Below are 20138 nucleotides of genomic sequence, written 5' to 3' on the forward strand. Positions count from 1 at the left end.
GCATTTGGCTGAAAGGAGGAGGGAAACCCTTTCTTTTTATCTCCCGCATTCTCCAATAATTTGTCCAGTTCTGACCCAAACAAAAATTCTCCTTCACACGGAAAGCTGCAAATTTTTGCTTTTGCGACTGCATCGCCAGACCAGTTCTTAAGCCAAATAGTTCGTCTGGCTGAGTTTGATGATGCTGCTGACCTGGCTGAGAATCTGAGCGCATCGGCTGAGGCATCTGCCAAAAAAGAGGTAGACTTCTTGAGTTGAGCCAGGGAGGATAGAATAGTCTCTTCTGACTCCTTGGCCTTAATTGCATCCTCCAATTGTGCTAACCAGACTAACATTGAACGGGCAACACAGGTACCGGCTACATTTGGTTTAAACGTAGCCGTAGATGATTCCCAGGCTTTTTTAAGGTAACCATCCGCTTTTTTGTCCATGGGGTCTTTTAACGTGCCTAGATCTTCAAAAGGCAGCTGAGACCTCTTTGAAACCTTTGCAATAGCTGCGTCTATCTTGGGGGACCCCTCCCAAGATGGGATTTCCTTTTCGTCAAACGGATATTTCCGTTTTACGGCTCGAGGAATAAAGCCTTTACGGTCAGGTTTTGCCCATTCTCTATTAATCAGTGCTGATATGGTTCTGTGCACCGGGAACACTCTTTCTTTTCTTGCATTCTAAGCCACTGAACATGATATCCTGTACGGATCTCTGTTCCTTCTGCTCCTCAATCTCCATAGTGGAGCGTACCTCCTTAACTAGAGTGTCCACATCCTCCACTGAGAATAAAGGCTTCCCGGAAAGTTCATCATCTGAATAATCCGCCTCTATCTCATTAATAACCCCCTCTTCACACTCATTCTCTGCAAGGACTACTGCTTCCTGAGAGGTACTCGGAGTAGCGGGGTTAGGAGCAGAAACAGGTGTAACCGCAGGAGATACCTGCACAAGGGATTTTTGGATTTCCTCTTTAATTAAATCCCTAAAAATAGAAAAAAAAATAATTTCTGAGAGAGCTGCTCTTATTATATTATTTAACATAATAGAAAAAAGGAGAGAAGGAGTAGAAATGAAAAAAAAAAAGAAACCGTCTCACTTCATGGATGATAGAATAGAGGATATATTGGGTGTTTCTGCAGCCACCATCTTATCAATGCAGGATTCGCATGTTGGTTTGTCATAATCTGCAGGCAGTCTCCCCTTGCAAATTCTACACTCCTTCTTTGCAGGTCTAGACTTCCTAGCTTCCTCCTCCTATCAAACACATTTCATTCAGTAATGTAAAAAAATACAGACAGATACTGCTCACCACTCTGTGTCTCCGTCTGTTACCCTGGATTTCTCTGCTGGCCCAGCAGCATCCTTCTTCCTCTCGCTCATGCTGGCTGGCACACAACAAAACACGCTGAAATGCTGGCCACCACCTCACTCCAGCACGATCTGCAGCTTTTGAGTTCCCAGTGCTGCCTCGCTTCCTGGTGCCCGGCGTCTGACGTCACTTCCGCCGCGCCGCTCCGAGAATCCCGTGACGCGTCACTTCCGGGTATTCTCCTGCCGGCCTCCAGGACGGTGAGTGTGGACTTATAGACCCAACTAGGGCCCGTTTGAGACTCCCCCTCGGCCGCACCGAGCCACCAGGGATTAGAGGGAGCTCCAGCATGCTACATCTCCAGGCTCCCTGCAGGGACAGGAAACCACTGAGGGTGGAGAGGAGGGCCTTTCCTTTTATTCTCTAGGTTTCCTGTCCCTGGGGGGCGGAGTCCCTCTCTCTGGTGGTGCTGTCATGTCGATGGGGAAAGCCCCCTATCTATGAGGATCTGCCTCTCAATAGCCATGCAGTCAGGTGGAGATTCTTGACTTCCGGATGGTAAATCGGACCCGGACTGAGAAGATCCGGAGTCTCTGGCAGTAGCCAGGGATCTGTAATGGACATGACCGTCAACCAAGAGAACCACACCCTCCTGGGCCAGAATGGCGCTATCATGATAACCAGAGCTTTGTCCTGCCTGACCTTCCTGAGAACTCTGGGGATCATCCTGAACAGAGGGAAGGCATACAGGAGTCCCTGAGTCCAAGGATGAGCCAGCGCATCTATCCCTATCGGGTTGTCTGATGGGCTCAGGGAGAAGAACCTCTCTACCTTCTTGTTCGCTTTGGAAGCGAAGAGATCTATTACTGGATGACCCCACCTGGCACAGATCTGTTGAAACACCTGGACTGACAAGCTCCACTCCCCCTGGTTTAGCTGGTGTCTGCTCAGGTAGTCTGGCCTTATATTCTCTGAACCCTTTAGATGTAGTGCTGTGAGCGAGGAGAGATGAGGTTCTACCAGTCTGAAGATGAAGTGAGCGACTCTCATTAGCTCTCTGGATCTTGTGCCCCCTTGGTGATTTATGTACGCTACTACCGATGAGTTGTCTGACTGGATCTTTACGTGTCTGTCTCTTAGGAGGGGCAGGGCCTGGGATAGGGACATGAAGACTGCTCTGAGCTCTCTGACGTTCTGAGACAAGGCAGCTTCCTCTGGCTTCCATAACCCCTGGAGTATGATGTCTGTTGTGTAGGCTCCCCAGCCCTGAGGGCTGGCATCGGTAGTTAGGATGACTTCGTCTGAGCGTACCCAGGGAACCCCCTTTTCCAGATTTTCTCTCTGGGTCCACCAACTTAGGGAAGGTACTGTCTGTGGAGAGAGAACACATAGAGAGTCTAAGGAGTCTGTAGATCTATCCCACTGAGAGAGGATCTGTGTCTGCAGTGTTCGGGAATGATACTGGGCCCAGGGGACTGAGGGAATGCAGGAGGTCATCAGACCTAGAACCGACATGGCCTCTCTGAGTGTAGTGCTCTGACTGTACATGAGGTGCTCTATTCTAGTCAGTAACTGGGTCACTTTACTAGGAGGTAGGAAACATTTCTGAACCCGGGAATCTAGGAGAATCCCTAGGAATTGGCAGGTGTGAGAAGGAGTCCAGACTGATTTATCCTCATTTATTTCCCATCCTAGCTTTTTAAAGATGATTTCCACCTGTGCGACTTGAGATTGTAAGATCTCAGGAGAATCAGCCACCAGGAGAAAATCATCTAAGTATGGAACAATGATGATATCCTGTTCCCTTACATGTGCCATCACCTCTGCCATAACCTTTGTGAATATTCTGGGGGCCTGTGAAATACCGAAAGGCATGGCCATGAACTGTAAGTGGAGGAAGGAGCCCATGAACCAAACCGCAACCCTGAGGAATCTCTGGTGTTCTGGGTGAACTGGGATGTGATAGTACGCATCCCTGAGGTCAAGGGTCGCCATGGAGCAATCTCTAGAAAGATTCAGAATGGCTGAAGATGTAGATTCCATTCTGAATTTTTCATAGGTAAGGAATTGGTTGAGAGGTTTTAAATTAATTATGGTACGAAACGTACCATTTGGCTTCCTGACCAGGAAGAGAGTGGAGTAAAAGCCTGCCCCCCTCTCCTCCACCGGTACAGCGACCAATACCTGTTTATCCAAGAGAGATTGCACCTCAAGTTCCATGGCCTGTTGACGCTCTGGATCCCGGAATTGAGTGGTGACAAATCTATTGCCTGGAGGGGACACAAAAGAAATTTTTAAACCATACTTTATTGTATTCAAAATATTCTTGCTGGCTGATATCTTATCCCAAGCCTGACTATATAGAGAAAGGCGACCACCCACCGGGGCCTGGCGTCATTGGGGATTGGGCTTTTTGGCAGAATCAGCAGTGTTGAACAAAAGACCTTTACTCTTTCTAGAGGTCCTCCATTCCCTTCTACCTGAAGAGCCTCCCCGATGACCACCCCTACCTCTGCCCCTATATTATTACTTTTGGGAGGTTGTGGTACACCTGGAAACCCTTTCTTCCTATCGGGAGCTTTTTCAAGGACTGCATCAAGGGTGGAACCAAAGAAAAAACTTCACCCTCACAGGGTACGGCACATAGCTTTGCCTTAGAAGTAATGTCCCCTTTACAGTCCCTGAGCCAAATTGTACGTCTTGCAGAGTTGGATAAGGCAGCAAATTTGGCGTTTAGTTTCAGGGTATCTGCTGAGGCTTCCGATAAGAACTTAGCTCCCTGACTAATATTGGAGATAGCAGCCAATAACTCTTCCTTAGGGGCATCGTCTTTAATCTTTGAGGTCAGTTCATCGATCCAAATGTCCATAGACCTGGCTACAGATGTGGCCGCAACAAGAGGCTTAAAAGAGGCAGCGGCTGCTTCCCAACCTTTTTTAAGGTAGACCTCTGCTCTTTTGTCCATAGGATCTTTTAGAGTAGCAGAGTCATCAAAAGGTAAGACCCCCCTCTTAGAAATCTTCGCTAAAGGTGCATCAACTTTAGGGGCTCTATCCCAAACAGCTGTCTCCTCCTCATTAAAGGGATATCTACGCTTCATTGTCCTAGACACGAAGAACTTTCTGTCTGGGTTATTCCACTCTCATTTAATCAAGTCCTTAATAGTATGGTGAATAGGACTTTTTTCTTTTTTGGGGTAAGACCTTGAAACATTCTATCCTGTACGGTCCTGGACACAGGACTGTCCTCTAGCTCCAAGTGCGTCTAACTGCACTGACTAATGGATCAATCTCCTCTATGCTGGAAGCCGAAGGTTCAGACTGGTGAGATTGATTATCAATTTCAAAACCTCACCAAAGTCCTCTGTCTCGGACACAGGATCCTCCTCATCCGCCTCCGTACTGGGACCAGGCATAGGCTCAGACCTGGAGGATTCTCCCGTCTCCACGGGGACTAGGGCCTGTGAGGGAAGGGATGATTTAATTTCCCCTCTAATAAGTTCCTTAATGTCCTTCATGAAGGACGGTGTTTCTTCCTCCAGGAATCTATTAGGACAGGAGCTGCATAATGTCTTATTGTGACTACTCCGCTTTCTGTCACACACAGGACATTCTCTGGTCTTAGTACGGGATGTTTTTGGTGCCTACAAGAAAAAAATATACATACTATGTGTACACACCTATTTAAACCATCATAAATATGTGAGGGTACCAAGTTAGCCCCTGTCATACCGGTTGAGTCTCAGAAGGGGTCTCAGGGTTATCTGCGCGCACCTCCATAATGGAAGTAGATATGTTTGCAGAGTGCACAGCCAGAAGCCTGCTGGAATACCTGCTCAGCGTGGACGCCATCCTCGATGACTGCTGGGCTCTTTTTGAATTCAGCGCCAAGGAATGGCTGGCTTCTCCCCTTCCGCCGCGCGCCAGCACACCCTCTCCAGACCGCTGCAGCGATAGGCTCACCTAAAAGGCCCCAAGCCTGTGGTCCGGAAGAGTATGGCCCCGCCGGAACCCCTCCCCGGAAACAGTCACAGCGCCCCCCCGGACGTCAGACGCACGTGACGTCACCACGTGCATGCCGACGCGCGCGCCCCGCAACCCGGAAGTGCCGCTGCCTGGACCGCACGCTTACCGGAGGACGTCAGACCACTGATCCGGAGAGCCAGGGAGGATCTGGAGGTCGTCCTTCTGACAGGTGCTGGGGAGAGAGCCAGTCTTAGCAGCTGCTCCATTAGAAGACTTACGCCGCCGGGATGCCGGCAGTAAGGTAAGTAAGCTGGTTGCCCCATTCCCCTCTTCTTATGCTGGATTCTTTGGAGAGGTGGCAGAACCACCTCCTGCTCCAAAGGACAGGAAACAGAACTGGCGATGAAGGGGCGGTCTCTTCTTTTATGGATCCAGTGAACGGTTTCCTGTCCAGAGGAGCGGGAGGTGGACCTCTCCATGGGTGCAGTCATAGGGCGAGAGGGAAATTCATGATCTAGAAGTGGGACAATAGAAGATACAACATTCAGTGTAACCTCATGAACACGAGCCAGCAAACAGCTCATATCAGGGGACTATTGTAATATTCATCTTTCATCTCAGACCTTATACTGTCAGGAGACACAACTGTGACACCAGCCATCCCCGAGGTCATCACCCACCATTCCTGAGATCATCACCAACCATCTCTCAGGTCATCACCAACCATCCCTGAGGTCATCACCAACCATCTCTCAGGTCATCACCAACCATCTCTCAGGTCATCACCAACCATCTCTCAGGTCATCACCAACCATCTCTCAGGTCATCACCAACCATCTCTCAGGTCATCACCAACCATCTCTCAGGTCATCACCAACCATCCCTGAGGTCATCACCAACCATCCCTGAGGTCATCACCAACCATCCCTGAGGTCATCACCAACCATACCTGTGGACATCTCCATATTGAGGTCATCACCAACCACCCCTGTAGACATCTCCATCCCTGTAGACATCACCATCACTGTGGACATCACCAACCACCCCTGTGGACATCTCCATTTTGAGGTCATCTCCAACCACCCCTGTAGACATCTCCATCCCTGTGGACATCACCAACCACCCCTGTGGACATCTCCATCCCTGTGGACAACACCAACTATCCCTGTGGACATCTCCATCCACCCCTGTGGCCATCTCCATCCCTGTGGACATCACCAACCAACCCTCTGGACATCTCCATCCCTGTTGACATCACCAACCACCCCTGTGGACATCCCCAACCATCCCTGTAGACATCACCAACCATCCACAAGGTCACCACGGCCGCTACACATTGGCCGCAAAAAAAGTCCACCACAGTAGCGGAGCTTGTAGGAAAAGTCAAATAGAGGGGGTATGCCCTCCCTCTCAGAATTTTCTTGCTAATGTAGAAAATTTTTTCTTTTTGAAAATATTTAATAAAAAACTGTGCAGAAAACAATGCACAACAAATGGTTATCACCTATCATTCCCCAAATCATCACCATAAGTCCTCGAGGTCATCACCAATGTACATCAGATTCGCGCTGCGGAATCTGTTGGCGCTATACAAATAATGTCATGGCCGCGGCGGCGTTCCGTGCTCCGGGCCACCGCCGCGACCTCTCTCTGCCCCATGCAGCCGCCGGGGTCCTTGTGCAGGGACCCAGCGCTGCTATCTGTTCGGCCCCGGGGGGCGCCTTACCTCGCCCAGCTCCCATCTCCGTCTGTGCCGGCCGGCGTGCGCGTCCCCGCCTCCTAGGGCGCGCGCGACGGCTGTCTCAGATTTAAAGGGCCAGTCCGCCCCTAATTGGAAGTTGCACTAATCACTCCCTATAAATTCCAGCCCTGCCCCACTACAGGTGTTGGAGCCTCTGCATGCTTCCCATAGCGTTTGGCCCAGCTCCCTATTGTTCCTGACTGTAGTCCTTGTCCCTAGTCCCTGCCCGCCTCCTTCCCATTGTTCCTGAGTCCTGTCCGCCACCTGCCATCACGCCTACAAACCTCTGCCTGCACTATCGCCTGCCTACTGCTCCTTCAACGCCTGGCCTGCCGTCACTAGCAACCAAGCCAGTGGTAGCGACCTGGGGGTCGCCTGCCGCAGCAAGTCCATCCCGCCTTGCGGCGGGCTCTGGTGAAAACCAGCGGCCCCTTAGACTCCGCTCCCTGGTGAGGTTAGTGCCATCGCTAGTGACGGTTCAGTGGATCCACTACTCCAGGCGTTACAAATATATTATTATCATCACTATCCTTGAGGACATCACCAACAATCCCTGTAGACATCACCAACCACCCCTGTGGACATCACCAACCACCCCTGTGGACATCACCAACCACCCCTGTGGACATCTCCATATTGAGGTCGTTACCAACCACCCCTGTAGACATCTCCATCCCTGTAGACATCACCAACCACCCCTGTGGACATCTCCATACTTGAGGTCATCACCAACCATCCCTGTGGACATCTCCATCCCTGTAGACATCACCAACCATCCCTGTGGACATCACCAACCGGATGGTGGACATCACCAACCATCCCTGTGGACATCACCAACCGGATGGTGGACATCACCAACCATCCCTGTGGACATCACCAACCATCCCTGTGGACATCACCAACCATCCCTGTGGACATCACCAACCATCCCTGTAGACATCACCAACCACCCCTGTGGACATCACCAACCACCCCTGTGGACATCACCAACCACCCCTGTGGACATCTCCATATTGAGGTCGTTACCAACCACCCCTGTAGACATCTCCATCCCTGTAGACATCACCAACCACCCCTGTGGACATCTCCATACTTGAGGTCATCACCAACCATCCCTGTGGACATCTCCATCCCTGTAGACATCACCAACCATCCCTGTAGACATCACCAACCATCCCTGTGGACATCACCAACCGGATGGTGGACATCACCAACCATCCCTGTGGACATCACCAACCGGATGGTGGACATCACCAACCATCCCTGTGGACATCACCAACCATCCCTGTGGACATCACCAACCATCCCTGTAGACATCACCAACCATCCCTGTAGACATCACCAACCATCCCTGTGGACATCACCAACCATCCCTGTGGACATCACCAACCATCCCTGTGGACATCACCAACCATCCCTGTGGACATCACCAACCATCCCTGTGGACATCACCAACCATCCCTGTGGACATCACCAACCATCCCTGTAGACATCACCAACCATCCCTGTGGACATCACCAACCATCCCTGTGGACATCACCAACCATCCCTGTGGACATCACCAACCATCCCTGTGGACATCACCAACCATCCCTGTGGACATCACCAACCATCCCTGTGGACATCTCCATACTTGAGGTCATCACCAACCACCCCTGGGGACATCTCCAACCACCCCTGGGGACATCTCCAACCATCACTGTGGACATCTCCATCCCTCTGGACATCCCCAACCATCCCTGTGGACATCTCCATACTTGAGGTCATCACCAGCCACCCCTAGGGACATCTCCATATTGAGGTCATTACCAACCACCCCTGTGGACATCTCCATCCCTGTGGACATCACCAACCATCCCTGTGGACATCACCAACCATCCCTGTAGACATCACCAACCATCCCTGTAGACATCACCAACCATCCCTGTAGACATCACCAACCATCCCTGTAGACATCACCAACCATCCCTGTAGACATCTCCATCCCTGTAGACATCACCAACCATCCCTGTGGGCATCACCAACCACCCCTGTGGGCATCTCCAACCACCCCTGTGGGCATCTCCAACCACCCCTGTGGGCATCTCCAACCACCCCTGTGGGCATCTCCATCCCTGTAGACATCACCAACCATTCCTGTGGACATCACCAACCATTCCTGTGGACATGTCCATACTTGAGGTCATCACCAACCATCCCTGGGGACATCTCCAACCACCCCTGAGGACATCTCCAACCATCCCTCTGGACATCCCCAACCATCCCTGTGGACATCTCCATACTTGAGGTCATCACCAACCATCCCTTTGGACATCTCCATACTTGTGGACATCTCCAACCACCCCTGTGGACATCACCAACCATCCCTGTGGACATCACCAACCATCCCTGTGGACATCACCAACCATCCCTGTGGACATCACCAACCATCCCTGTGGACATCACCAACCATCCCTGTGGACATCACCAACCATCCCTGTGGACATCACCAACCATCCCTGTGGACATCTCCATACTTGAGGTCATCACCAACCACCCCTGGGGACATCTCCAACCACCCCTGGGGACATCTCCAACCATCACTGTGGACATCTCCATCCCTCTGGACATCACCAACCATCCCTGTGGACATCTCCATACTTGAGGTCATCACCAGCCACCCCTAGGGACATCTCCATATTGAGGTCATTACCAACCACCCCTGTAGACATCTCCATCCCTGTAGACATCACCATCCCTGTGAGCATCACCAACCACCGCTGTGGACATCACCAACCATCCCTGTGGACATCACCAACCGGATGGTGGACATCACCAACCATCCCTGTGGACATCACCAACCGGATGGTGGACATCACCAACCATCCCTGTGGACATCACCAACCGGATGGTGGACATCACCAACCATCCCTGTGGACATCACCAACCGGATGGTGGACATCACCAACCATCCCTGTGGACATCACCAACCGGATGGTGGACATCACCAACCATCCCTGTGGACATCACCAACCGGATGGTGGACATCACCAACCATCCCTGTGGACATCACCAACCGGATGGTGGACATCACCAACCATCCCTGTGGACATCACCAACCATCACTGTGGACATCTCCAACCATCACTGTGGACATCTCCATCCACCCCTGAGGACATCACCAACCACCCCTGTGGACATCTCCAACCATCACTGGGGACATCTCCAACCATCACTGGGGACATCTCCAACCATCACTGGGGACATCTCCATCCACCCCTGGGGACATCTCCATCCACCCCTGGGGACATCTCCATCCACCCCTGGGGACATCTCCATCCCTGTGGAAGTCACCAACCAACCCTCTGGACATCAGCAACCAACCCTGTGGACATCACCAGCCACCCCTGTGGACATCTCCATATTGAGGTCATTACCAACCACCCCTGTAGACATCTCCATCCCTGTAGACATCACCATCCCTGTGGACATCACCAACCATCCCTGTGGGCATCACCAACCACCCCTGTGGGCATCTCCAACCACCCCTGTGGGCATCTCCAACCACCCCTGTGGGCATCTCCAACCACCCCTGTGGGCATCTCCATCCCTGTAGACATCACCAACCATTCCTGTGGACATCACCAACCATTCCTGTGGACATGTCCATACTTGAGGTCATCACCAACCATCCCTGGGGACATCTCCAACCACCCCTGAGGACATCTCCAACCATCCCTCTGGACATCCCCAACCATCCCTGTGGACATCTCCATACTTGAGGTCATCACCAACCATCCCTTTGGACATCTCCATACTTGTGGACATCTCCAACCACCCCTGTGGACATCTCCATCCCTGTGGACATCACCAACCATCCCTGTGGACATCACCAACCATCCCTGTGGACATCTCCATCCACACCTGTGGCCATCACCAACCATCTCTGTGGACATCTCCATCCCTGGGGACATCACCAACCATCCCTGTGGTCATCACCAACCACCCCTGGGGACATCACCAACCACCCCTGTGGACATCACCAACCATCCCTGTTGACATCTCCATCCACCCCTGTGGACATCTCCATCCACCCCTGTGGACATCACCAATCACCCCTGTGGACATCACCAACCATTCCTGTGGACATCTCCATCCCTGTGGACATCTCCAACCACCCCTGTGGACATCACCAACCACCCCTGTGGACATCACCAACCACCCCTGGGGACATCACCAACCACCCCTGGGGACATCACCAACCACCCCTGGGGACATCACCAACCACCCCTGGGGACATCACCAATCACCCCTGGGGACATCACCAACCACCCCTGGGGACATCACCAATCACCCCTGGGGACATCACCAACCACCCCTGTGGACATCACCAACCACCCCTGTGGACATCAGCAACCTCCCACAGTCACTAGTGTCTTTCCACAGTCCCCAGTGCCCTTCCACAGTCCCCAGTGCCCAGCCACCATCCCCACCCTCCGCCTGTCTTTGTGTAGTCCTGAGGGTTCTTCAGGAGGTCCAATCACCCAACATGAATAGAGTAAATAACCATAGCTGCTGCCTGTGAGGAGAACCCCACGTGACTCCCCCAGAGGGCGGATCCTGTGACGCCGCCGATCCATCGGCTGTTATATACTGTTGAGTGAGAACAGTCTCCTCCCCCACATTGCAGGCCCCGCCCACCCTGATCAGTACCTTCCCCCATACCCCATGACCACATTCAGCACAGGTCCCTCCCACTCAGCACAGTATCCGCCCTCATACCCCATATACAAAGAGCTCAGTACAGGCGCCTAAGCAATAACCCCAGCTCCTCCCCCACACTGCAGGCACCTCCCACCCCACCCTCCGTCCATTTGTATAGAGGAATATTGAATGGTCACATGGAGCACCACGTGGTAGGGGATCGTGCTCATCACGTGACCGGGGGAGGGGCTCTTACCTTTCCATCTGTTGCCCACAGAAAATATGGCGGCGGCCGAGCGATAGCTTTGCGTCCTGCGTGCCCGCTGATTGGCTGATCTGCCGGACTGTGCCATCCAGGCGTCATCCTCCAACCACATGGCTGCGCTGTGACACCGCACACCGGACCGGCCGGGAGCCCAGAGCCATGGACGGGAGCGGGGAACCGGGAGGTGAGCGGGGACAGCTGCACGGTGCCTCATCACTACCACATATTATACACTATATCACTACACCTGTGACGTCACCCCCCTCCTATCTATTATACAGTATATATATATATATATATATATACAGCAGTGACATCTCCTCCTCCTATCTATTATACAGTATATATATATACACCTGTGACGTCACCTCCTCCTATCTATTATACAGTATATATATATATACAGCAGTGACATCTCCTCCTCCTATCTATTATACAGTATATATATATATACAGCAGTGACATCACCTCCTCCTATCTATTATACAGTATATATATATATATATACAGCAGTGACATCACCTCCTATCTATTATACAGTATATATATATACAGCAGTGACATCACCTCCTCCTATCTATTATACAGTATATATATATATACAGCAGTGACATCACCTCCTCCTATCTATTATACAGTATATATATATACAGCAGTGACATCTCCTCCTCCTATCTATTATACAGTATATATATATATACAGCAGTGACATCTCCTCCTCCTATCTATTATACAGTATATATATATATATACAGCAGTGACATCACCTCCTCCTATCTATTATACAGTATATATATATACAGCAGTGACATCACCTCCTCCTATCTATTATACAGTATATATATATACAGCAGTGACATCACCTCCTCCTATCTATTATACAGTATATATATATATATACAGCAGTGACATCTCCTCCTCCTATCTATTATACAGTATATATATATATATACAGCAGTGACATCACCTCCTCCTATCTATTATACAGTATATATATATACAGCAGTGACATCACCTCCTCCTATCTATTATACAGTATATATATATACAGCAGTGACATCTCCTCCTCCTATCTATTATACAGTATATATATATACAGCAGTGACATCTCCTCCTCCTACATATTATACAGTATATATATATATACAGCAGTGACATCACCTCCTCCTATCTATTATACAGTATATATATATATACAGCAGTGACATCACCTCCTCCTCCTATCTATTATACAGTATATATATATATATACAGCAGTGACATCACCTCCTCCTATCTATTATACAGTATATATATATATATACAGCAGTGACATCTCCTCCTCCTATCTATTATACAGTATATATATATATATATATACAGCAGTGACATCACCTCCTCCTATTATACAGTATATATATATATACAGCAGTGACATCACCTCCTCCTATCTATTATACAGTATATATATATACAGCAGTGACATCTCCTCCTCCTATCTATTATACAGTGTATATATATATATACAGCAGTGACATCACCTCCTCCTATCTATTATACAGTATATATATATATATATACAGCAGTGACATCTCCTCCTCCTATCTATTATACAGTATATATATATACAGCAGTGACATCACCTCCTCCTATCTATTATACAGTATATATATATATATACAGCAGTGACATCACCTCCTCCTATTATACAGTATATATATATATACATACAGCAGTGACATCACCTCCTCCTATTATACAGTATATATATATATATATACAGCAGTGACATCACCTCCTCCTATCTATTATACAGTATATATATATATATATATATACAGCAGTGACATCTCCTCCTCCTATCTATTATACAGTATATATATATATATATACAGCAGTGACATCTCCTCCTCCTATCTATTATACAGTATATATATATATACAGCAGTGACATCTCCTCCTACATATTATACAGTATATATATATACAGCAGTGACATCACCTCCTCCTATCTATTATACAGTATATATATATATACAGCAGTGACATCTCCTCCTACATATTATACAGTATATATATATACAGCAGTGACATCTCCTCCTCCTATCTATTATACAGTATATATATATACAGCAGTGACATCTCCTCCTCCTACATATTATACAGTATATATATATACAGCAGTGACATCACCTCCTCCTATCTATTATACAGTACATATATATATATATACAGCAGTGACATCACCTCCTCCTATCTATTATACAGTACATATATATATATACAGCAGTGACATCACCTCCTTTTATTTATTATACAGTATATATATATATACAGCAGTGACATCACCTCCTCCTATCTATTATACAGTATATATATATACAGCAGTGACGTCACCCCCTCCTATCTATTATACAGTATATATATATATATATACAGCAGTGACATCTCCTCCTCCTATCTATTATACAGTATATATATATATATATACAGCAGTGACATCACCTCCTCCTATCTATTATACAGTATATATATATATATACAGCAGTGACATCTCCTCCTCCTATCTATTATACAGTATATATATATATATACAGCAGTGACATCACCTCCTCCTATCTATTATACAGTATATATATATACAGCAGTGACGTCACCCCCTCCTATCTATTATACAGTATATATATATACAGCAGTGACATCACCTCCTCCTATCTATTATACAGTGTATATATATATACAGCAGTGACATCTCCTCCTCCTATCTATTATACAGTATATATATATATATATACAGCAGTGACATCACCTCCTCCTATTATACAGTATATATATATATATATACAGCAGTGACATCACCTCCTCCTATCTATTATACAGTATATATATATACAGCAGTGACATCACCTCCTCCTATCTATTATACAGTATATATATATATATACAGCAGTGACATCTCCTCCTCCTATCTATTATACAGTATATATATATATACAGCAGTGACATCTCCTCCTCCTATCTATTATACAGTATATATATATATATACAGCAGTGACATCTCCTCCTCCTATCTATTATACAGTATATATATATATACAGCAGTGACATCACCTCCTCCTATCTATTATACAGTATATATATATATATACAGCAGTGACATCACCTCCTCCTATCTATTATACAGTATATATATATACAGCAGTGACATCACCTCCTCCTACATATTATACAGTATATATATACAGCAGTGACATCACCTCCTCCTATCTATTATACAGTATATATATATATACAGCAGTGACATCTCCTCCTCCTATCTATTATACAGTATATATATATACAGCAGTGACATCACCTCCTCCTATCTATTATACAGTGTATATATATATATATATACAACAGTGACATCACCTCCTCCTATCTATTATACAGTATATATATATATATACAGCAGTGACATCTCCTCCTCCTATCTATTATACAGTATATATATATATATATACAGCAGTGACATCTCCTCCTCCTATCTATTATACAGTATATATATATATATACAGCAGTGACATCTCCTCCTATCTATTATACAGTATATATATATATACAGCAGTGACATCACCTCCTCCTATCTATTATACAGTATATATATATACAGCAGTGACATCACCTCCTCCTATCTATTATACAGTATATATATATACAGCAGTGACATCACCTCCTCCTATCTATTATACAGTATATATATATACAGCAGTGACATCACCTCCTCCTATCTATTATACAGTATATATATATATATACAGCAGTGACATCTCCTCCTATCTATTATACAGTATATATATATATACAGCAGTGACATCTCCTCCTCCTATCTATTATACAGTATATATATATATACAGCAGTGACATCACCTCCTCCTATCTATTATACAGTATATATATATACAGCAGTGACATCACCTCCTCCTATCTATTATACAGTATATATATATATATATACAGCAGTGACATCACCTCCTCCTATCTATTATACAGTATATATATATACATACAGCAGTGACATCACCTCCTCCTATCTATTATACAGTATATATATATACAGCAGTGACATCACCTCCTCCTATCTATTATACAGTATATATATATATACAGCAGTGACATCTCCTCCTCCTACATATTATACAGTATATATATACAGCAGTGACGTCACCTCCTCCTATCTATTATACAGTATATATATATACAGCAGTGACATCACCTCCTCCTATCTATTATACAGTATATATATATATATACAGCAGTGACATCACCTCCTCCTATCTATTATACAGTATATATATATACAGCAGTGACATCACCTCCTCCTATCTATTATACAGTATATATATATATACAGCAGTGACATCTCCTCCTCCTACATATTATACAGTATATATATACAGCAGTGACGTCACCTCCTCCTATCTATTATACAGTATATATATATACAGCAGTGACATCACCTCCTCCTATCTATTATACAGTATATATATATATATATACAGCAGTGACATCACCTCCTCCTATCTATTATACAGTATATATATATACAGCAGTGACATCACCTCCTCCTATCTATTATACAGTATATATATATACAGCAGTGACATCACCTCCTCCTATCTATTATACAGTATATATATATATACAGCAGTGACATCTCCTCCTACATATTATACAGTATATATATATACAGCAGTGACATCACCTCCTCCTATCTATTATACAGTATATATATATACAGCAGTGACATCACCTCCTCCTATCTATTATACAGTATATATATATACAGCAGTGACATCACCTCCTCCTATCTATTATACAGTATATATATATATACAGCAGTGACATCTCCTCCTACATATTATACAGTATATATATATATACAGCAGTGACATCACCTCCTCCTATCTATTATACAGTATATATATATATATACAGCAGTGACGTCACCTCCTCCTATCTATTATACAGTATATATATATATATATACAGCAGTGACATCTCCTCCTCCTATCTATTATACAGTATATATATATATATATATATACAGCAGTGACATCACCTCCTCCTATCTATTATACAGTATATATATATATATACAGCAGTGACGTCACCTCCTCCTATCTATTATACAGTATATATATATATATATATATATATATATATATACAGCAGTGACATCTCCTCCTCCTATCTATTATACAGTATATATATATACAGCAGTGACATCTCCTCCTCCTATCTATTATACAGTATATATATATACAGCAGTGACATCACCTCCTCCTATTTATTATACAGTATATATATATACAGCAGTGACATCACCTCCTCCTATCTATTATACAGTATATATATATACAGCAGTGACATCACCTCCTCCTATCTATTATACAGTATATATATATATATACAGCAGTGACATCTCCTCCTCCTATCTATTATACAGTATATATATATATATATACAGCAGTGACATCACCTCCTCCTATCTATTATACAGTGTATATATATATATACAGCAGTGACATCACCTCCTCCTATCTATTATACAGTATATATATATACAGCAGTGACATCACCTCCTCCTATCTATTATACAGTATATATATATATATATACAGCAGTGACATCACCTCCTCCTATCTATTATACAGTATATATATATACAGCAGTGACATCTCCTCCTCCTATCTATTATACAGTGTATATATATATACAGCAGTGACATCTCCTCCTCCTATCTATTATACAGTATATATATATATATACAGCAGTGACATCACCTCCTCCTATCTATTATACAGTATATATATATACAGCAGTGACATCTCCTCCTCCTATCTATTATACAGTGTATATATATATACAGCAGTGACATCTCCTCCTCCTATCTATTATACAGTATATATATATATATACAGCAGTGACATCTCCTCCTCCTATCTATTATACAGTATATATATATATATACAGCAGTGACATCACCTCCTCCTATCTATTATACAGTATATATATATATACAGCAGTGACATCACCTCCTCCTATCTATTATACAGTATATATATATACAGCAGTGACATCACCTCCTCCTATCTATTATACAGTATATATATATATACAGCAGTGACGTCACCTCCTCCTATCTATTATACAGTATATATATATACAGCAGTGACATCACCTCCTCCTATCTATTATACAGTATATATATATATATATACAGCAGTGACATCACCTCCTCCTATCTATTATACAGTACATATATATATATACAGCAGTGACATCACCTCCTCCTATCTATTATACAGTATATATATATATACAGCAGTGACATCTCCTCCTCCTATCTATTATACAGTATATATATATACAGCAGTGACATCACCTCCTCCTATCTATTATACAGTATATATATATATATATACAGCAGTGACATCACCTCCTCCTATCTATTATACAGTATATATATATATACAGCAGTGACATCTCCTCCTCCTATCTATTATACAGTATATATATATATACAGCAGTGACATCACCTCCTCCTATCTATTATACAGTATATATATATACAGCAGTGACATCTCCTCCTCCTATCTATTATACAGTATATATATATATATATACAGCAGTGACATCACCTCCTCCTATCTATTATACAGTATATATATATATATATATATATATATATATACAGCAGTGACCTCTCCTCCTCCTATCTATTATACAGTATATATATATACAGCAGTGACATCACCTCCTCCTATTATACAGTATATATATATATACAGCAGTGACATCACCTCCTCCTATCTATTATACAGTATATATATACAGCAGTGACATCACCTCCTCCTACCTATTATACAGTATATATATATACAGCAGTGACATCACCTCCTCCTACCTATTATACAGTATATATATATACAGCAGTGACATCACCTCCTCCTATCTATTATACAGTATATATATATATACAGCAGTGACGTCACCTCCTCCTATCTATTATACAGTATATATATATATATATACAGCAGTGACATCACCTCCTCCTATCTATTATACAGTATATATATATATATACAGCAGTGACATCACCTCCTCCTATCTATTATACAGTATATATATATATATATATATATATATATATATATACAGCAGTGACATCACCTCCTCCTATCTATTATACAGTATATATATATACAGCAGTGACATCACCTCCTCCTATCTATTATACAGTATATATATATACAGCAGTGACATCACCTCCTCCTATCTATTATACAGTATATATATATATATACAGCAGTGACATCTCCTCCTCCTACATATTATACAGTATATATATATACAGCAGTGACATCACCTCCTCCTATCTATTATACAGTATATATATATATACAGCAGTGACATCACCTCCTCCTATCTATTATACAGTACATATATATATATACAGCAGTGACATCACCTCCTCCTATCTATTATACAGTATATATATATATATACAGCAGTGACATCTCCTCCTCCTATCTATTATACAGTATATATATATATATACAGCAGTGACATCACCTCCTCCTATCTATTATACAGTATATATATATATACAGCAGTGACATCACCTCCTCCTATCTATTATACAGTATATATATATATATATACAGCAGTGACATCACCTCCTCCTATCTATTATACAGTATATATATATATATATACAGCAGTGACATCACCTCCTCCTATCTATTATACAGTATATATATACAGCAGTGACATCACCTCCTCCTATCTATTATACAGTATATATATATATATATATACAGCAGTGACATCTCCTCCTATCTATTATACAGTATATATATATATATACAGCAGTGACATCACCTCCTCCTATCTATTATACAGTATATATATATATATATACAGCAGTGACATCACCTCCTCCTATCTATTATACAGTATATATATACAGCAGTGACATCACCTCCTCCTATCTATTATACAGTATATATATATACAGCAGTGACATCTCCTCCTCCTATCTATTATACAGTATATATATATATATACAGCAGTGACATCACCTCCTCCTATCTATTATACAGTATATATATATACAGCAGTGACATCTCCTCCTCCTATCTATTATACAGTATATATATA

General features: G+C 44.2%; 2 protein-coding genes across 2 annotated transcripts in view; one reads left to right on the forward strand and one right to left on the reverse strand.

Moving 5' to 3' along the window:
• Window positions 1-1772: 1772 nt before the first annotated feature.
• Window positions 1773-11585, reverse strand: LOC138795377 (uncharacterized). Its single transcript, XM_069974361.1, has 6 exons — window positions 11479-11585; window positions 5432-5779; window positions 4655-4943; window positions 3485-3570; window positions 2132-2671; window positions 1773-2027 (listed from the first exon to the last, which is right to left on the reverse strand). Exons 3-6 carry the CDS (start codon window positions 4815-4817, stop codon window positions 1773-1775), a joined length of 1044 nt encoding a protein of 347 aa, XP_069830462.1. The 5' UTR covers window positions 4818-4943; window positions 5432-5779; window positions 11479-11585.
• Window positions 11586-11985: 400 nt separating this feature from the next.
• Window positions 11986-20138, forward strand: part of EIF2B4 (eukaryotic translation initiation factor 2B subunit delta) — a 42194-nt gene continuing 34041 nt past the window's right edge. The window contains exon 1 of the mRNA XM_069974363.1: window positions 11986-12138. Coding sequence (XP_069830464.1) covers window positions 12114-12138 — 25 coding nt within the window. The 5' untranslated portion in view covers window positions 11986-12113. The remainder of the gene's footprint in view (window positions 12139-20138) is intronic.

This window comes from Dendropsophus ebraccatus, chromosome 6, assembly GCF_027789765.1.
Source record: "Dendropsophus ebraccatus isolate aDenEbr1 chromosome 6, aDenEbr1.pat, whole genome shotgun sequence".
Classification (NCBI taxonomy): Eukaryota; Metazoa; Chordata; class Amphibia; order Anura; family Hylidae; genus Dendropsophus; species Dendropsophus ebraccatus.

Bases quoted from the DNA above. Each gene is read 5' to 3' on its own strand.
- LOC138795377 (XM_069974361.1), bottom strand. From the start codon at position 4,817: ATGAAGGACATTAAGGAACTTATTAGAGGGGAAATTAAATCATCCCTT. The intron at 2,672-3,484 runs GTATTGGTCGCT...CTCTCTCCACAG, and splicing joins AATCTCTCTTGGATAAACAG to ACAGTACCTTCCCTAAGTTG. The intron at 2,028-2,131 runs GTAGAGAGGTTC...CCCTCTGTTCAG, and splicing joins CTTCCAAAGCGAACAAGAAG to GATGATCCCCAGAGTTCTCA.